This window comes from Xiphophorus maculatus, chromosome 13 (genome assembly GCF_002775205.1).
Source record: "Xiphophorus maculatus strain JP 163 A chromosome 13, X_maculatus-5.0-male, whole genome shotgun sequence".
NCBI lineage: Eukaryota > Metazoa > Chordata > Actinopteri > Cyprinodontiformes > Poeciliidae > Xiphophorus > Xiphophorus maculatus.
Window position 1 is genome coordinate 18,892,708 of NC_036455.1, and position 15,360 is coordinate 18,908,067.

The window sequence follows — 15,360 nt, forward strand, 5'->3', positions numbered from 1 at the left end:
ATGCCTTCCACTGAGGAAGCGGAGCCTGGGGACTCTGGGTTGGGCTCTCCAATCTCTGGGGACGAGGTCACCGAGGTGGTTAAAAAGCTCCTCGGTGGCAGGGCCCCGGGGGTGGATGAGATCCGCCCGGAGTTCCTTAAGGCTCTGGATGTTGTGGGGTTGTGTTGGTTGACGCGACTCTGCAATGTCGCATGGACATCGGGGGCAGTTCCCCTGGATTGGCAGACTGGGGTGGTGGTCCCCCTGTTCAAAAAGGGGGACCGGAGGGTGTGCTCCAATTATAGAGGGGTCACACTCTTAAGCCTCCCTGGCAAGGTCTATTCAGGGGTCCTGGAGAGGAGGGTCCGTCGGATAGTCGAACATCGGATCCAGGAAGAGCAGTGTGGTTTTCGTCCTGGTCGTGGAACACTGGACCAGCTCTACACCCTCGGCAGGGTCCTGGAGGGTGCATGGGAGTTCGCCCAACCAGTCTACATGTGTTTTGTGGACTTGGAGAAGGCGTTCGACCGTGTCCCTCGGGGAGTCCTGTGGGGGGTTCTCCGGGAGTATGGGGTACCGGGCCCTTTGATACGGGCTGTCAGGTCCCTGTATGACCGGTGTCAGAGTCTGGTCCGCATTGCCGGCAGTAAGTCGGGCTCGTTTCCGGTGAGAGTTGGACTCCGCCAGGGCTGCCCTTTGTCACCGATTCTGTTCATCACTTTCATGGACAGAATTTCTAGGCGCAGCCAAGGTGTTGAGGGGGTCCGATTTGGTGGCCTTAGGATCTCATCTCTGCTTTTCGCAGACGATGTGGTCCTTTTGGCTTCATCGGATCGTGATCTGCAGCTCTCGCTGGAGCGGTTCGCAGCCGAGTGTGAAGCGGCCGGGATGGGGATCAGTGCCTCCAAATCCGAGGCCATGGTCTTGAGCCGGAAAAGGGTAGAGTGCCTTCTCCGGGTCAGGGGGGGTGTCCTGCCCCAAGTGGAGGAGTTTAAGTATCTCGGGATCTTGTTCACGAATGGGGGAAGAAGGGAGCGGGAGATCGACAGGCGGATTGGCGCAGCGTCTGCTGTCAAGCGGGCGCTGTACCGGTCCGTCGTGGTGAAGAGAGAGCTGAGCCAAAAAGCGAAGCTCTCGATTTACCGGTCGATCTACGTTCCCACCCTCATCTATGGTCATGAGCTTTGGGTCATGACCGAAAGAACGAGATCGCGGATACAAGCGGCCGAAATGGGTTTTCTCCGTAGGGTGGCTGGGCTCTCCCTTAGAGATAGGGTGAGAAGCTCAGTCATCCGGGAGGGACTCAGAGTAGAGCCGCTGCTCCTTCACATCGAGAGGAGCCAGTTGAGGTGGCTCGGGCATCTGGTCAGGATGCCTCCTGGACGCCTCCCTGGTGAGGTGTTCCGGGCACGTCCCACCGGGAGCAGGCCCCGGGGAAGACCCAGGACACGCTGGAGGGACTATGTCTCTCGGCTGGCCTGGGAACGCCTCGGGATTCCCCCGGAGGAGCTAGAAGAAGTGGCTGGGGAGAGGGAAGTCTGGGCCTCCCTTCTGAAGCTGCTACCCCCGCGACCCGACCTCGGATAAGCGGAAGAAGATGGATGGATGGATGGATGGTTTAAATACATTTGCTAAGCACCGAAACATTTGCAAAGTGACCTTGAATGTTATGGAAGGCACTTATAAATGACATTTATTATTATTAACCTCTTTCATCCATTCACTGTACTTGATCTGTCTGGGTTAGCGAGAAGCAATTCATCCTCTGTGATATTGGTGCTAAACAATAATGTCTAAAGAACAAAACAAGTGACTACATTAGCCATGTTTTTTTTAGAATGCAGATTTTATACAATTACAATTGTACAATATACGTACAATTACAATCTATAGAAAGACTCTAGTTTGATTATATTTTTTTCTAAGGCAAACAAAAATAAAACGTACATCCTGTGGATAAATAGAACCCATGTGAGCGTGCTTGTCTGCACAGGTGGTTTTTCTACAGCTTGTATGAGAATGCAACAGTCCTGCTGCCAGTCTCTCAAAATCAGATTGTATCCTCTCTTCACTTGTTGGCAACAGACTGACAGCTGACTGCTCACATTTGCTACAGAGGAGATTTAAACTATGTTTTTTTACTTCAGTCCGCTCTGCTTAGGGGAGATAACCATCACTACCAAAAAGATGATATCAAATCACTGCAACATCAGTTAGGGAGCGATATCTAAGCACTTTTATTCATCTGTTCCCTCGCAGTAAGGCATTCTCATAACATGGAGACTTGCACAAAATATAAAACACAGTTCGCACAGTAAAACATTATTTCCTCCCGCAGCTAAATCCATGGAGATGAAACGCATAGACACAGAATTTCCATTTTACGTACCCATCTCTGATAGATGGCAACATGTACTATTAAAATTTCATTCCGTACAACCCAATTGAGGGTTGGGGTGAGGAATCACGAGGTGACATCAATTAAAAAGGCACTCAAGTGTGTATCTCCACATCCTCTCCTCCCCCTTGTCTTCTCTGCTTGAGCAACTGTATGTCTTGCATTAATGTGGGAACCAGTTATTAATGTGGTGAGCGGCCCGGTGACTGAACATGCGTGTGACGGTAGAAGTGGTAAAGAGGTAAGGAAAGCAGTGGAGATGGTGAGCCATTTAGCACAACAATATTAATAGCTCATGCTGCAAGCTGTGGGTGATAATGGATGTTGCAGCACTTGGTCCAAACAGCTTGACTGTGGGTGTGCATATCTCTAATTTTCTTTCTTCAAAGTATGTTGGTGTAGGCAAAAGAAAAGAAAATCATCTACACTGTACCTGTTCTAGCATGTCCTCTGGTCTTTTTTTAACAGTCGTCTTTTGTTATTTTTTCTTCTCTCTGCAGCTCAGAACTGCAGTTATACTCTACACAGTCCCAATGGGACGATAGAGAGTCCCGGATATCCTTACGGTTATCCAAACTATGCCAACTGTACATGGGTCATTGTGGGAGCGGATCATAACCGGATACAGCTGGTGTTTCAAGGCTTCGCCCTGGAGGAGGATTTTGACATCCTGTCTGTTTATGATGGGCCGCCAAGCCCAGGGAACCTGCGAACAAGGTAAACATGCCATCCAAGTTTATTACATGTGTTCGTGTTTCATGCAAGCTTTGACAAATGATGATCTTATGATTATGTGACGCTGTGTCAACTCGACAGCGTCCTTTGCTGTCACCTTTAGTCAAAACTGTAGATGCATCATAAAAATGGATGTAACTAAAACTGCTTCAGGTGCTTTGGGAGCAAAATTCTTAGTGACTAATCCCACACTGACTCTGTGACATATTCAAGGTGATTCACTGGATTTTCGCTTCAGAGCTTTAGGCACTTGGGTGTAAGCACAAAAGCATTTTGTGAGCCAACATTCACACACTCAGGTAGCAGTATCAAATTTCCAACCCAGAGAGATTACACCAAAATATGAGGCTGGTATTGCTATGTTTATATGTTTGATACCATATACTATGACATGGTATGTGGTCTCTACCACTACTGGTGGTATGGACTACAGCAGTGGTCCACTGTGTTAAAAGTTGACTAGAAACTTAAGTATATTAGATAATTATGTGTTATTGGTAGACATTTTTGACAATACCTAAACACCAACAGTAAGTCTTAAAAAAATCAAATATAAAATTATACAATTAAATAATATACATTTTCTACACTAGTTAAATCCTTATCAAGTATTCACCCAGTGAATCTTAAAACAAGTCAATTAATGCTGGTAACGTTTAAAAGCAGAAAAAAAGGAAGAAAAATAAACTATTACGGTACAAAGTATTTGTATCTGTAACTAAATGTTAGAGTACAGAATCAGGTGGTTGTTGTATATTTTTTATTTATTTTTTTGCTATATCCTACAGTTTTGTTTGGTATTGTCTGCCATTTGATGCAGTATTTGATTTTGCTGGCAGTGATCGGATGTTATAAGCAAATGATGAATAAGGGATTCTCTAAGTGGATGGAGAAGACTTGTCTGTGATTGGCTGGTGGTGTGATTCATGTACATAAGCTTGATCAAGTTTCAAAATCAGACACAGAGCCAAGCATGTGCCAAAACAAGCATGTGTGTGAAATTTAAATGCGCTTTGTTCTTTGTTCACAAAAATGTATATGCTCATACCAATCTGACTGCATGCTCTACGTGAACCTTTAGAAACACGACTAAAACTCAGCCTTTGTAGTCACATTTTTAGAGGCTCATGTGAGCGTATGAGAATTAAGCAAGCGGCAAGGCTTCTATACTTGATCCATACGTTGGTGCAGTATTTTCCAAAAAGATAGTCTTTATTGAGGGATCATATAAATGCCATTTTAAATCAAAGATGGCGGACGCGATCTGCATAGTGACAAAAATTCGGAGGTGCAGCACCAGGTGCTGTGATGTAGCTTTACAGAAAAATGGAAAAGAGTAACTGGAAAGATACCTGAAAATAATTCTCTATTTCACAGGGCCCCCTGTCAGGGATGCATTGACATCTGGACCACTCACAGTAGACTGAAACTATTCAGGAAATGTACCAAACCATTCACCCATTATCTATACCCACTTATCCGAGCAGGGTCGCAGGGAAACTGCTACATATCTGTAACATGTGATACGTTTTAACACCATCTGCCTTACTCTCAACAGACTTGGTCACATGAAACTCAGGCTTTTTTGAGACAAAAAGGAACAATATTCATTGCACCGATTCCCTGTTGACCTTTTCCTGTCTCTGCTTGCTTCGCATCCCTGTCACCTCTTCTCATCCCCTTCCACATCCTGAGTCTCTCATTTTAAGCCAGTGATGCCTTCACTGCACCTCCCCACAGAAAAGAAATGAAAGTGAGAAGAAAATCCATTATGGATTGCTTCTGGTTTGTCCTCCTCAGCCATTTTCTTGTTTGGACCTCTGGGCCTTGTTTAGTATGCTCCAGTGGGATTTAGCGAAACGCTCTGCGCTTTGGATAAAAGGGAGAAGAAGAAATGAAGAGTGGACTTGAAAGCCGAAGGAAAAGGGGGTTCATAGAAGAAAGGAGGGGAAAGAAAAGACCAAAAGGAGATAGACGTAAAAACACAGTAAAGGGATCACAGATTGGTTTTAGATTTCACCAGCTTTCTTTGGGAAGTTTCTTTTTTAAAAGAGACCTTCTGTGAAAAAGAAAAACGTCCAACTTTATCTCTGTTTGAGCTTTGACAGTCTGAAAATCTGCTAGGATGTCTCTCTCTTTTGGTGGCAGCAGTCTGACTGAACTTTTCACTAACAAACACCCCAACTGAAACCTCACCGACCTTCAAAAACACACACACACACAAAGATGTAAAACTGATAATTCATCCATCTTTTCCCTCTCATCTCCCAGTTGTCAGAAGTAATTTTCCTTCCATCTTTCTTGCTGCTCTTCTTTCAATTTCTTTTTCACATTTCATTTACGTTCAGTTTTTTTTTTCAGTATCTCATCTTCTTTTAGTATTTTCCAATTTATGCCTTTTTTATTCCTTTTATGTGTGCTATGTGGTAGGTTGTAGAGCTTGGGAATTTTTCTTTAATCTTGAGCAGTCATCAAAAATGTATGCCTTTTTTTTAACCCTACTTGAAATGATGGAACTTGATTCATAGCAGTCACATTCCTGTAGATTTATTTATCCAATCAACTCAGGCATTCTTTACTGTCCCAAAAAATCTTCGAAAAATATTATCTGGATAATAACTGCTTAGAAGAAATTAGCCAAACATGTGTTTCTCTACATGTGTACACCCCGGGGTGTGTTTGTGGTTGCAGATGCTTTATGAGTCACAGTCTCTACTTTAGATAAGCATATGTGAGTCAGTCTGATGGTGCAGCACTTCATTACACTGTTGATCAAAACCGGCGTCTGGAAAGAAGACAGAAAATGCGATGGCAGCTTCTCTGAATAGACGAGGGCAAAAATACTTGTTGATGGGAATCCTAGATTGCCAGCACAGGCTGCTGCTCGGCTCTTTGATCGCTGATAATTAAAGACGGCATTTATCTCCAGAGATGGTGTGGCGGTTCGGTGCGTCACGGGCAGGTTGGGGCCTTTTGAGGCAGCTTTGCTCATGGTGGCGCAGAAGCACAGCAGAACAAAAGCCAAAAGGAAAGGAGTCTGCAAAGCTCAAAGACAATGTTTGAAGAAAGATTAGAATAAAAATAGAAATATTTGGCCTGATGTGACAACTGGAATTAGGGAGGAGAACTCTGTATAAAATTTCTTTCTAAACTCTTTCTGGAAAACGTTTTCTTAAATGAGCTTATCTATCGTACTATATTATTAAGAACATGTAAGGTCTACCGCCTATCAAATAAGTGTGTTATTTGATCAAATACAGTTCTGGTTGAACACTTATATCCACTCATTTTGGAAAGAGTGACATTTAAAATTTTAATAACTTTTATAAACATGTCCTTTCCCAAATTGGGATAAAATTATACAACTCAAAGAAAAAAAAATGTCTAAGAAGGTGACAGAACAATTTAGAGGTCCTCCTTAGGCTTTATTATTATTTCAACCATGTTGTGTAATACACCTGAGCTGGTAGTCAGGAGCACCACATGGAACTGTTCTCTCACCATCCCTTTTCACTTTGTGCACCTCTAACTTTGAGTAAAAAACAGACTCCAGTCATTTGTAGAGTTAGTCCGTCAGGACGGTGAGGATAGAGAGCAGGTGGGCCACTTTGCGGCATGGTGTGGAAACAACCATCTCAACTTGAATGTGAACAAAATCCAAGAAGATGATTGTAGATTTCAAGAGAAATGTGTTCCCCCACGACAGAAACACCATTTCTGTCGTGGGGGAAGAAATGGAGGTGGTGGAGGAGTACAAACACCTCAGTGTTTACCTTGACAACAAACTAGATCGGAGTTGCAATAGTAAAGTTGTCTACAAGAAAGGACAGAGCAGGCTTCTTGAGGAAGTTTTGGTCCTTCATTGTTTGCAGTGAGATAAATCTGTGGAGAGTGCACTGTCATCTGCTATCGTCTGCTGGGATAGCGGCATTGGAGCCAGGAACTTAAAAAGGCTAAACAAGCTGATAAAGAAAGTTGCTTCTGTTCTGGGGACTAATCTGGACTATCAGGAGATTATTGTGCAAACAAGGGTTCTTTTTAAAATCAGGAAACTCGCCTCATTCAGCCATCATATAACATACAGAGCAATAGCTGTACGAGTTGCATGACCCTGTATTTTTTCCACCTTATGATTGTAGTGTAGTTTTTCAATGGGAAAATATTACTGAGTTGGATTGCCAGCCTGCATACTCTGCCATTTTCTAAAGATTGCTTTAAATATGGAAGAAAAAAAATGTCTTGAGAAAAATAATGGGTGACTTTGAAAAAGTTACATGGACCACATGCATTGTGGGTACGGAAAGGCATGCAAAATCACAAGTAGTTTCTTTCCCTATTAAAATGACATGTAACATGTCTAACCAAGTATTTAACAGAGCTTGTAAAATTGACAGTAGTCAAAGAGGACATGTGACGGCTAAAGCAATATTCAACTTGACTTTAGGAGTGTAACTTTAACCAGCTCACTGGCTGCCACTGTGGGAGAGAGTACATGTTTTTTAGCATGACAAAAAAAAAGCAAGATTTTTTTTTCTCACTTTTTGTGTCACATTTCACCTTGTAGCTGCCAGTCAGGGTACACTAAGTACATCTCAGTGCGGGAGAAAAGCTGCCGGGGTGTGCAAAGTCGTCCCTCTCCACATGCCTTCCTCTCACTGATGGAGTGACGGAACAGAGGGGCTTACAGCCCGGTGGTCTGAGACACGTGGGGTTAGTTGGGGAGAGGCGGAGGCGTGAAGGGGGACAGATTTTCAGCCTGGAGGCAGGATTGGACCTAAATAAGGAACACTAGTGCATAGTGGTGGGAGTGGTGCTAACACAACAGCTAGCCTATGGGGCTGCGAGGGAAGGAATTTCAGCGCACAAATTTATTTCAGTGTTTTCTGTGTATTTGTGTAAATGTGTGTGCAGGGACACAATCGCAGTGTGTTTTCTTGGAGGGTTCTTGCCTAAAAGTGATGTGGAGGGAGGGTTACAGTTAACAGCCCATTACATGAAGCCGGTTTATTCTCAGCTAAACCAAGGTTCGTTGTGATTCAGATAAAACGAACACGACACTCAACTGCACATATGCTTTTAAGGACTAAATAAATGGCATTGGGTTGGAAAAGTGTTACTTCTCTACTTTTTTTAGACACTCCAACATTTTTCTGCTCTCAGCACAGCATTTTTCCCACATTACCCCAGCTGCTCGCATAAAAATATGTGGTTGTTTAATATTTTATGGCCCTTACATTTGGCTTAAGATCAGCGCTACAGTATTATTTTATCACATCCGAGTTAAAGCTAGTCATCTCCCGGGGGGGTTCTCCATAGTAGTTACTGTTAGCACAGAGCATCCACTGCTTCATCTTTTATCTCTGCTGGTATTTGGAGAGCTAGAGTCTATCTGTAGTTCATGCTGAGTGTGTGAATGACTTAGTCGGTGAGTCATGCTTGTAAAGAGCTATGGTTCGCGGGTCAGGGTGAAAATGGGTGACGTGCAGTGGCACCTCCCTTTTGAAGACTCGCCTGTGGCAATAATTCTTCTGCTGTGAAGGCCTCTGGCATCAATCTCAATACGTAAACTCTGGAATATGATAGGAGCATGTGAACACTCTTATTTATTGAATGTGTGTTTGCATATTCGTCCCCCACTTTGTCTGTTCATTGTGTTGCCGTGAGAGGACTGCGTAAGGAAAATATATCTAAATCAAGAGGTGGGATCCTTGATTCCCAGTGTCAGAGATGTATCACCTGAAGGTTGCGTAGTTTTATTAGTTTGCGGTGCTCATGATTATTCAGGCAATCCAGATAGACGTATAGAAAGATGCATTCGCACATCCCGCAGCATGTGCAAGCACATTCATTAATGCACGAACACACACAAACGCGCACGCCCACAGACGTGCACAATTTTGAATTTATGGCTCCTTTGAGTCTGGGCTGTTAATGGGAAGACTGCCACTTATCAATGCCAGCTTTAACGACAGACTGCTAAAAACAGGACGAAGAGTGATAGTTTGTTTTTCATCATCTTCCCACAGGAGAAAAAGTAAAACGATGCCCAGATTTATAACGTCCACTCACCTGTAAGGCAGAATTATTAGGCCCAGCAACCCAAGATTAGAGAAATAATCAAATAGAAGCCTGTAAATTTATACACAGCACCCTTTGTATTATTCATTGTGTTTCATCACTATCGACTTTCTCCCATTTCAAGGCCAATCAATATACTTATTAAAAATACACAACTGAGAATGCACTTTTTTTCTGTCAAAAGACAAAATCAAACCAAGAAGTGCATGATGTGAATGATGAGCCATTTTAACCTTCCCCCCCAGGTTTGGGTTCATATTCACTTAGATCAATTACAGCAAATTTTGGAGGGTAGCCACTTAAGCCATTAAGGCTTTTACTGATGAAAATGTAACCATTTAAAACACAGGTGTAATTATCCTCCTTTAGAACTCACTGTTCAAATTTGATCCTTTCTGAGCTCTAAAAAAAAAGAACATAATTGTATGTTTCACTTTGTACAGGTCCACTGGCATATTTTTTTTAAAAGAATTTCTTTTATGTAGATTTTTAGCCTTAAGCTAAAGTAACCCTACTGATTTGTACAATTTAATTCTAAGCTACATAATGATTCCATCTATAGCATCAATAGTTCTGTTTAACAAAGGGTAGTCTCCGGAGGCTGTTTTTCTGATCGACATACGGTGCCTCGCAAAGTTTGTATTCAGACACCTTGAAGTTTTTTTTCTAATTTTGCCATACTACAACCATGAATGTTGTTTTATACTTTGAAGAATTACTTACTTGACAAATGAATAAAAGGCAGTGAATGATTGAGCAGCTGAAGGAAAATATATGGCTTTTAAAATGCTTAATGTGGTGGTTGCTGGTTCTGAAATGTTTTTATTTCAGGACATGAATACAAATACTGTAATCTTATAAATTTAGAGACAGATTTGCACAGTTTGTTTCAATATCTTCAGATAATCTTGTGGTGATTTTTTTTCCAGCTTGTGTTATCTTTGATGTGTGTAGGCATGCATGTTTGTGTTTCTGCAGTTGTGTGTTGATCATTGATTTCATCATTTTCTTTTTTTCTGCTTTCTCTTCTTCATCCCTGGGAGACACGGAGCATGGCGGTCTAATTACTCACCCAAATACCTTGCAAATCTGATCATGGATACAACACATTACATTTAGCACACACGCGCACACATGCACAATAGCTGCCCTGTGCCAAACGGATTTTTCTAGCTTGTAATTAAACACTTACTGCACGTGGCCATTTGCACTTGTGCTTATTTAGCTGTTGAGAAATCAAAGGTTAACTGTTCCGTTCCCGTCCTAAACATTCCGTCATTGATTCTGTCATTAATGATGGTAATAAGTGAGATGAATATACATGCAGTGCAGTGAAGGGATGCTGAAGACTTAATTAAAACACATTGTTCAGGACTTCAAACCAGAAAGGCACATAATTAGGAGACAGGCATTAATATTAAGACCTGCAGACAGAGAGCAACCAAAGCAGAAATCTGCACGAGTATCTGTGTGCTACTGTTACTAATTCCAGATCCAGGGTGTTATTCAGGATACTCATGTAGACACACACGCATACACACGCACGCATATTTATATTTGCATGCAAGACTAACACCTTCTTCCTCCTACTCTCTCTTCCCTCTCCATCTTCTTTCTTCTGCTGCTCTTTGATCATCCTTCCCACCGGAGTAAAAGAAGAGTGATGGGTAGAAAGTCAATGGAATTGGTAGGGAGCTCCATCGGTCACTGTGTCCCTTTTAGCTCTGCTCGCTAATCAGATCTTCCACGCAATCTTGTTTTGGGCTTTATTAGTTGCATTGCTTTGCAGAGGGAAACACAGAGGATCACAACAATGGAGAAACAAGTGTATATGATGTAAATTTGAATAAAGATTCATAAGGTATTTATAATAAGCTACCGTCGCTTACATTTTATAATTTGTGTTGGAATAATCCATCATGGCTTCTGCAGACACCCACATTCCTTATTTACTGAATCATTCATGAGCAACTAACACTACGACTAATGCGTTTGGAAGATTTATTAAGGAATATTACACCTTTTGTCTGAGTAGACTTCTGATAGGTTCAGAAACCTGGCTGCAAATATTTGCTTCTATTCAACCACAAAACATCAGAAACTGACAGGATGTAGCATCATCATATTTGGCTGATGCTGCAGACGTTTAGGTTTTCCACTCAAATCAAATAATTAATTTGTGAGCCATGGTTTACCGTGTTGCTTCAAATAAGCTTTTCTGTCCAAACTGCTTCCTTGAGATGAATGTTAAATGAAACAAAACACATTAAATGTCAGACCTTTTGATCTTCAGGATGGGTAAATGATCGGTTCATTATATCTCAGCTCTAATCTTTAAACATAAAGTGGGTGTATATCACTTTTATTACAACACAAGTGAAAGATATGTTTGTGTTCGTACACACATCTGTACATGGTTAACACAGGAAATAGAAATAATAATAATAGAGTTGAATCTGCACACAAAAAAGCTGACTTGTGAAGGATAGTGTTATAGAAGATTTTAATACAAGTCATTTTGCAAATTAAATGTAGACCTTTTTTTCTGATCTTTAAATGCTATCCACTCCCATAGCAATATTTGCCTTTGGCTCTGTGTAAGATAAAATGTTTTGTGGGAGTGTTAACTCCGTCAATATAAATTGCCCTGCTGCTGCTCTATAAAGAAGAGGGCAGGAGGGAGGATTAGTCAGAGATGGAGCAAAAGCAAAAGCATCAACTTGTGAATAAAGGATTTGGTCTTTTCTCCACGAAGAGGCAAATTGACAGAATTTCATAGAGCATATACTCGGCTGTCGCCCAAGTGTAGACTATATTTTGGGATTTGTTTATTTCATCCATTTACTGATATGTCCGTCATGTCATATGCACACTAGTACTTTGTCAACCTTGTGTGCCTAACGCATGAAAAAATTTGATGTTTGCCAGGATGAGTCATTTTATCTCTTTACAGTGCTTTGTGTAACTACTTTATTTACCAATGCAATAAAATATTTGATAAACTGAGCTGAGAGAAGACAAGTTAAGAAACTAAATTCAATTAAAATTCAATTTAATTCCAAAACACTTTATTAATCCTGCAGTAGGTAACTTCTATTAATTTTTTTTCTACATATTTGTTAATACTGCTACTATGTCATGACTATGTCGATCTCCTCCACCTTGTCAGAGTGCTCATATTGCCATCTGCAGAAATGCATCGCTCCCTGTCAGAAACAACCAATCAGAGCCAGGAGGAAGGTCTTAGAGCTGTCAGTCATGCTCCTGTTGCTATGGTTATGCATAAAAAAATGCTTGAAAGTAAAAGAGCATCAGCAAAAATTAGTTGCAAAGTTGAACTTTTTGGAAGGTGTACATGATGCAGCTCACATCTGGCATAAAAGTCACTGTATTTTCAGAATAGGACATGATGTCGACATATATGTTAGTATATTGATCTGGATCTGTTTATCTGTTTCTGAAGGAGAATTCCTGGCCATCAGTTTGTGACATTAACCTCTAGCACACTCGGGTTATGCAGCAAGACAATGATCTAGAAGCAAGCCAGCAAGTTCACCTCTGAATGACTCAAAACAACCAAAATGAAGAGCGTTCCAAAATTCCTTCACAGCGATGTGAAAGATTAATTAATGCCCATTTTTAGGTGGCACAACCATTTATTATGTATGTGAGGGAGTCAATTTTTCTCACAGGAGCAGCTTCGTTTAGACAATTCTTTCCTTAATAAGTGAAATAATCATTGGAAAACTGCATTTTGTGTTTATTAGGTTATCCTTGTCTATTTGTGCATCTATATAATATTCTAAAACAACCAAGGGGTGACAAACAAGCAAAAACAGTAGCAGTCTGTAGAAAGGAGAATACATTGTCACAGTACTGTCTGTAGTGTATCATTATTTTTATTGAACACATTTTGTATGTGTATGTTTGTTTTGTGTGTGCCCCAGTTTATCACATGCATAAAACAGACTGACGTTAACACCTCTTAGACTACATCAAAGCACAGTATAAAAACTTGCTACCACCTTGAAAATATTCAGCATCTTGTATATTAAAAGTGAAGCGCTTTTTCACAAACTTCATTTCTACCAATTGTATGAGATTGCTGGAACCACTTTGAGTATCTTCTTGGCATGTTAACTTGATGTGAAACATTTTTCCCCACTTTGTTGTAACTTCAATACATAAAAGTATTGAAGGCAGAAGTTATACGCTGGAACTAAAAAAAACATTTATTTAAAAGCAAGAGTGCAATTTTTTTATAACGTATAAGTACTTTGCCCTGTGATGGGGCTCTGTATGGTTAAATAATGGAATTTGTCCAGCAGCTTTTTACATCCTACATGGAAATGTTCTAATAACATCTACAGTATATTAGACTTTTTAAGTTAGGAAAGATTATGTACATAAAAAAAGAAAAAGACAAGATAATTTGGAGTTAAAAAGATGGGGTATGTCGTACATTTAGTGTGCAAAAGGTAATGAGGCTTTTTCTGTGTAGTACTGTTGGTGTCATAAACTGTTTCAGCTCGGTTTGAAATGGCTACTCGGTAGATTCAAAAAGAAAAGAACACATCTAAAAACAGAAAATATTACTACTTATTTCAACTACCTAAAACGAAGCATGCATTAAATACTATCCACTTCCTTAGCTTATTTGTCAGTCATGCAGCATTTCTTTCATCTTGCCTCCTGTTTGATGTCAATGTGATCTCTTATGTCTGCCCTTAGTCTCTCCTTGATCATTTTCCACAGCCTTCTGTGTCATAATTGCTCTGTTCACTTACACACACGCACACGTGCACGTGTTTTCACAAGGAAGTAAACAACAGCATATCTCATAGCTACTGCTTAGAGTTGTCACTTTGCTGGGGACAAGAGGGGCACAACATTGAATTATTTTTTTTTTATCCCTAATTATTTTCTGCCTGAGGATTATTGCAAAGCGATTTGTGCAGAGCAGTGGAAACACAGGGGAGGGAGTACGGACGTCACCTTGTTCCATTTGTCAGCTTTGATTTGTTTGCTGTGGGCATAATTGACTTATGTCTGTACAGAGGGGGGACAAGTAAACAAAGAATTTAATTCTGGTTTGGTTTTTGAACTTTTCTTAAGTTGGACTGAAGGGTACACTATTTTAAGAAATAAAATCACTGTGCCTTGCATTCATATCACATCAACATTTTCATGTTTCTTTTTCAGCACACAGACAGAGCAATGTATATTACAGACGCAGAAGCATTGAGTTATTTTTTACTGAAATAAAATCTATAACAAGATGCTTTCAAAAGTGTAAACAGAGTCCACCTGTGTATATTGTTATTGCAGAATAAATACCGCTGGGAAGGACACGAGTTTGCTTGCCTTCACAGTTTGCTCTTTGTTAGCGAGCATTAGTGAGCAAACACCATCATGAAGACAACTTTGAGCTGTGCACTCGACAAATTTGGCAATAACAAAAGAGTGACAAAGACAATCATTGTTAAAAGTAAAGCAGACGAAGACTAAACTAGTTCACATACAAAACTGATGCTGGACCTGACCCTGAACTATATCCCCGGTGCGCAGTAACGTAGTACCATGCATCACTCTATGGGGATGTTTCTCTTCAGCAAGAGTCGATGTCCTTGCAGTAAAATGAAAAGCCTAAACAAATAAGCATGGCTACATTAAAATGGTTTACAGCGAAGCCTTTTCATGAGTTGGAATACTTCTGAGAATTTGTGGCAAGACTTGTCCACAAACTCCCTCTGGATTCAGTTTGACTGAGCGTGAGCTAATTTCAGAAGATGAATAAGCAAAAAAATATGCAACTATAATTACTGTATAATTACTGTTAACAATTATTCCGGACAGTTTTGATGCCAGTGTAATTAATACAAAAGCAGACCACACGTTTCAGATTTTAATTTGTGAAACTTTTTCTCATAAATTGTAAATAACATTTTAATGTAATTTTGCATGCAGTAAAGTTTTGGGTGCACTGCACTAAACTATTATAATTATTTTTGGACCTTGTAGTTTTTTTCAGTTTATGTCCTGCGTGGTTTACGATTGAAAATATACCCTAAAATTCAATATGAGCACTTGTATGTATTTTTAAAATAATCAGACATTCAAGCTAAACTTATAGTCACACTATGCATGTTCTGCACATGTACTCGGCATAC

At 40.6% G+C, this 15,360-nt stretch overlaps 1 protein-coding gene across 1 annotated transcript in view; it reads left to right on the forward strand.

Moving 5' to 3' along the window:
* The window catches only part of csmd2 (CUB and Sushi multiple domains 2), a 245,697-nt gene that overhangs the window by 24,569 nt on the left and 205,768 nt on the right, over positions 1-15,360 (forward strand). The window contains exon 2 of the mRNA XM_023344883.1: positions 2,878-3,094. Coding sequence (XP_023200651.1) covers positions 2,878-3,094 — 217 coding nt within the window. The remainder of the gene's footprint in view (positions 1-2,877; positions 3,095-15,360) is intronic.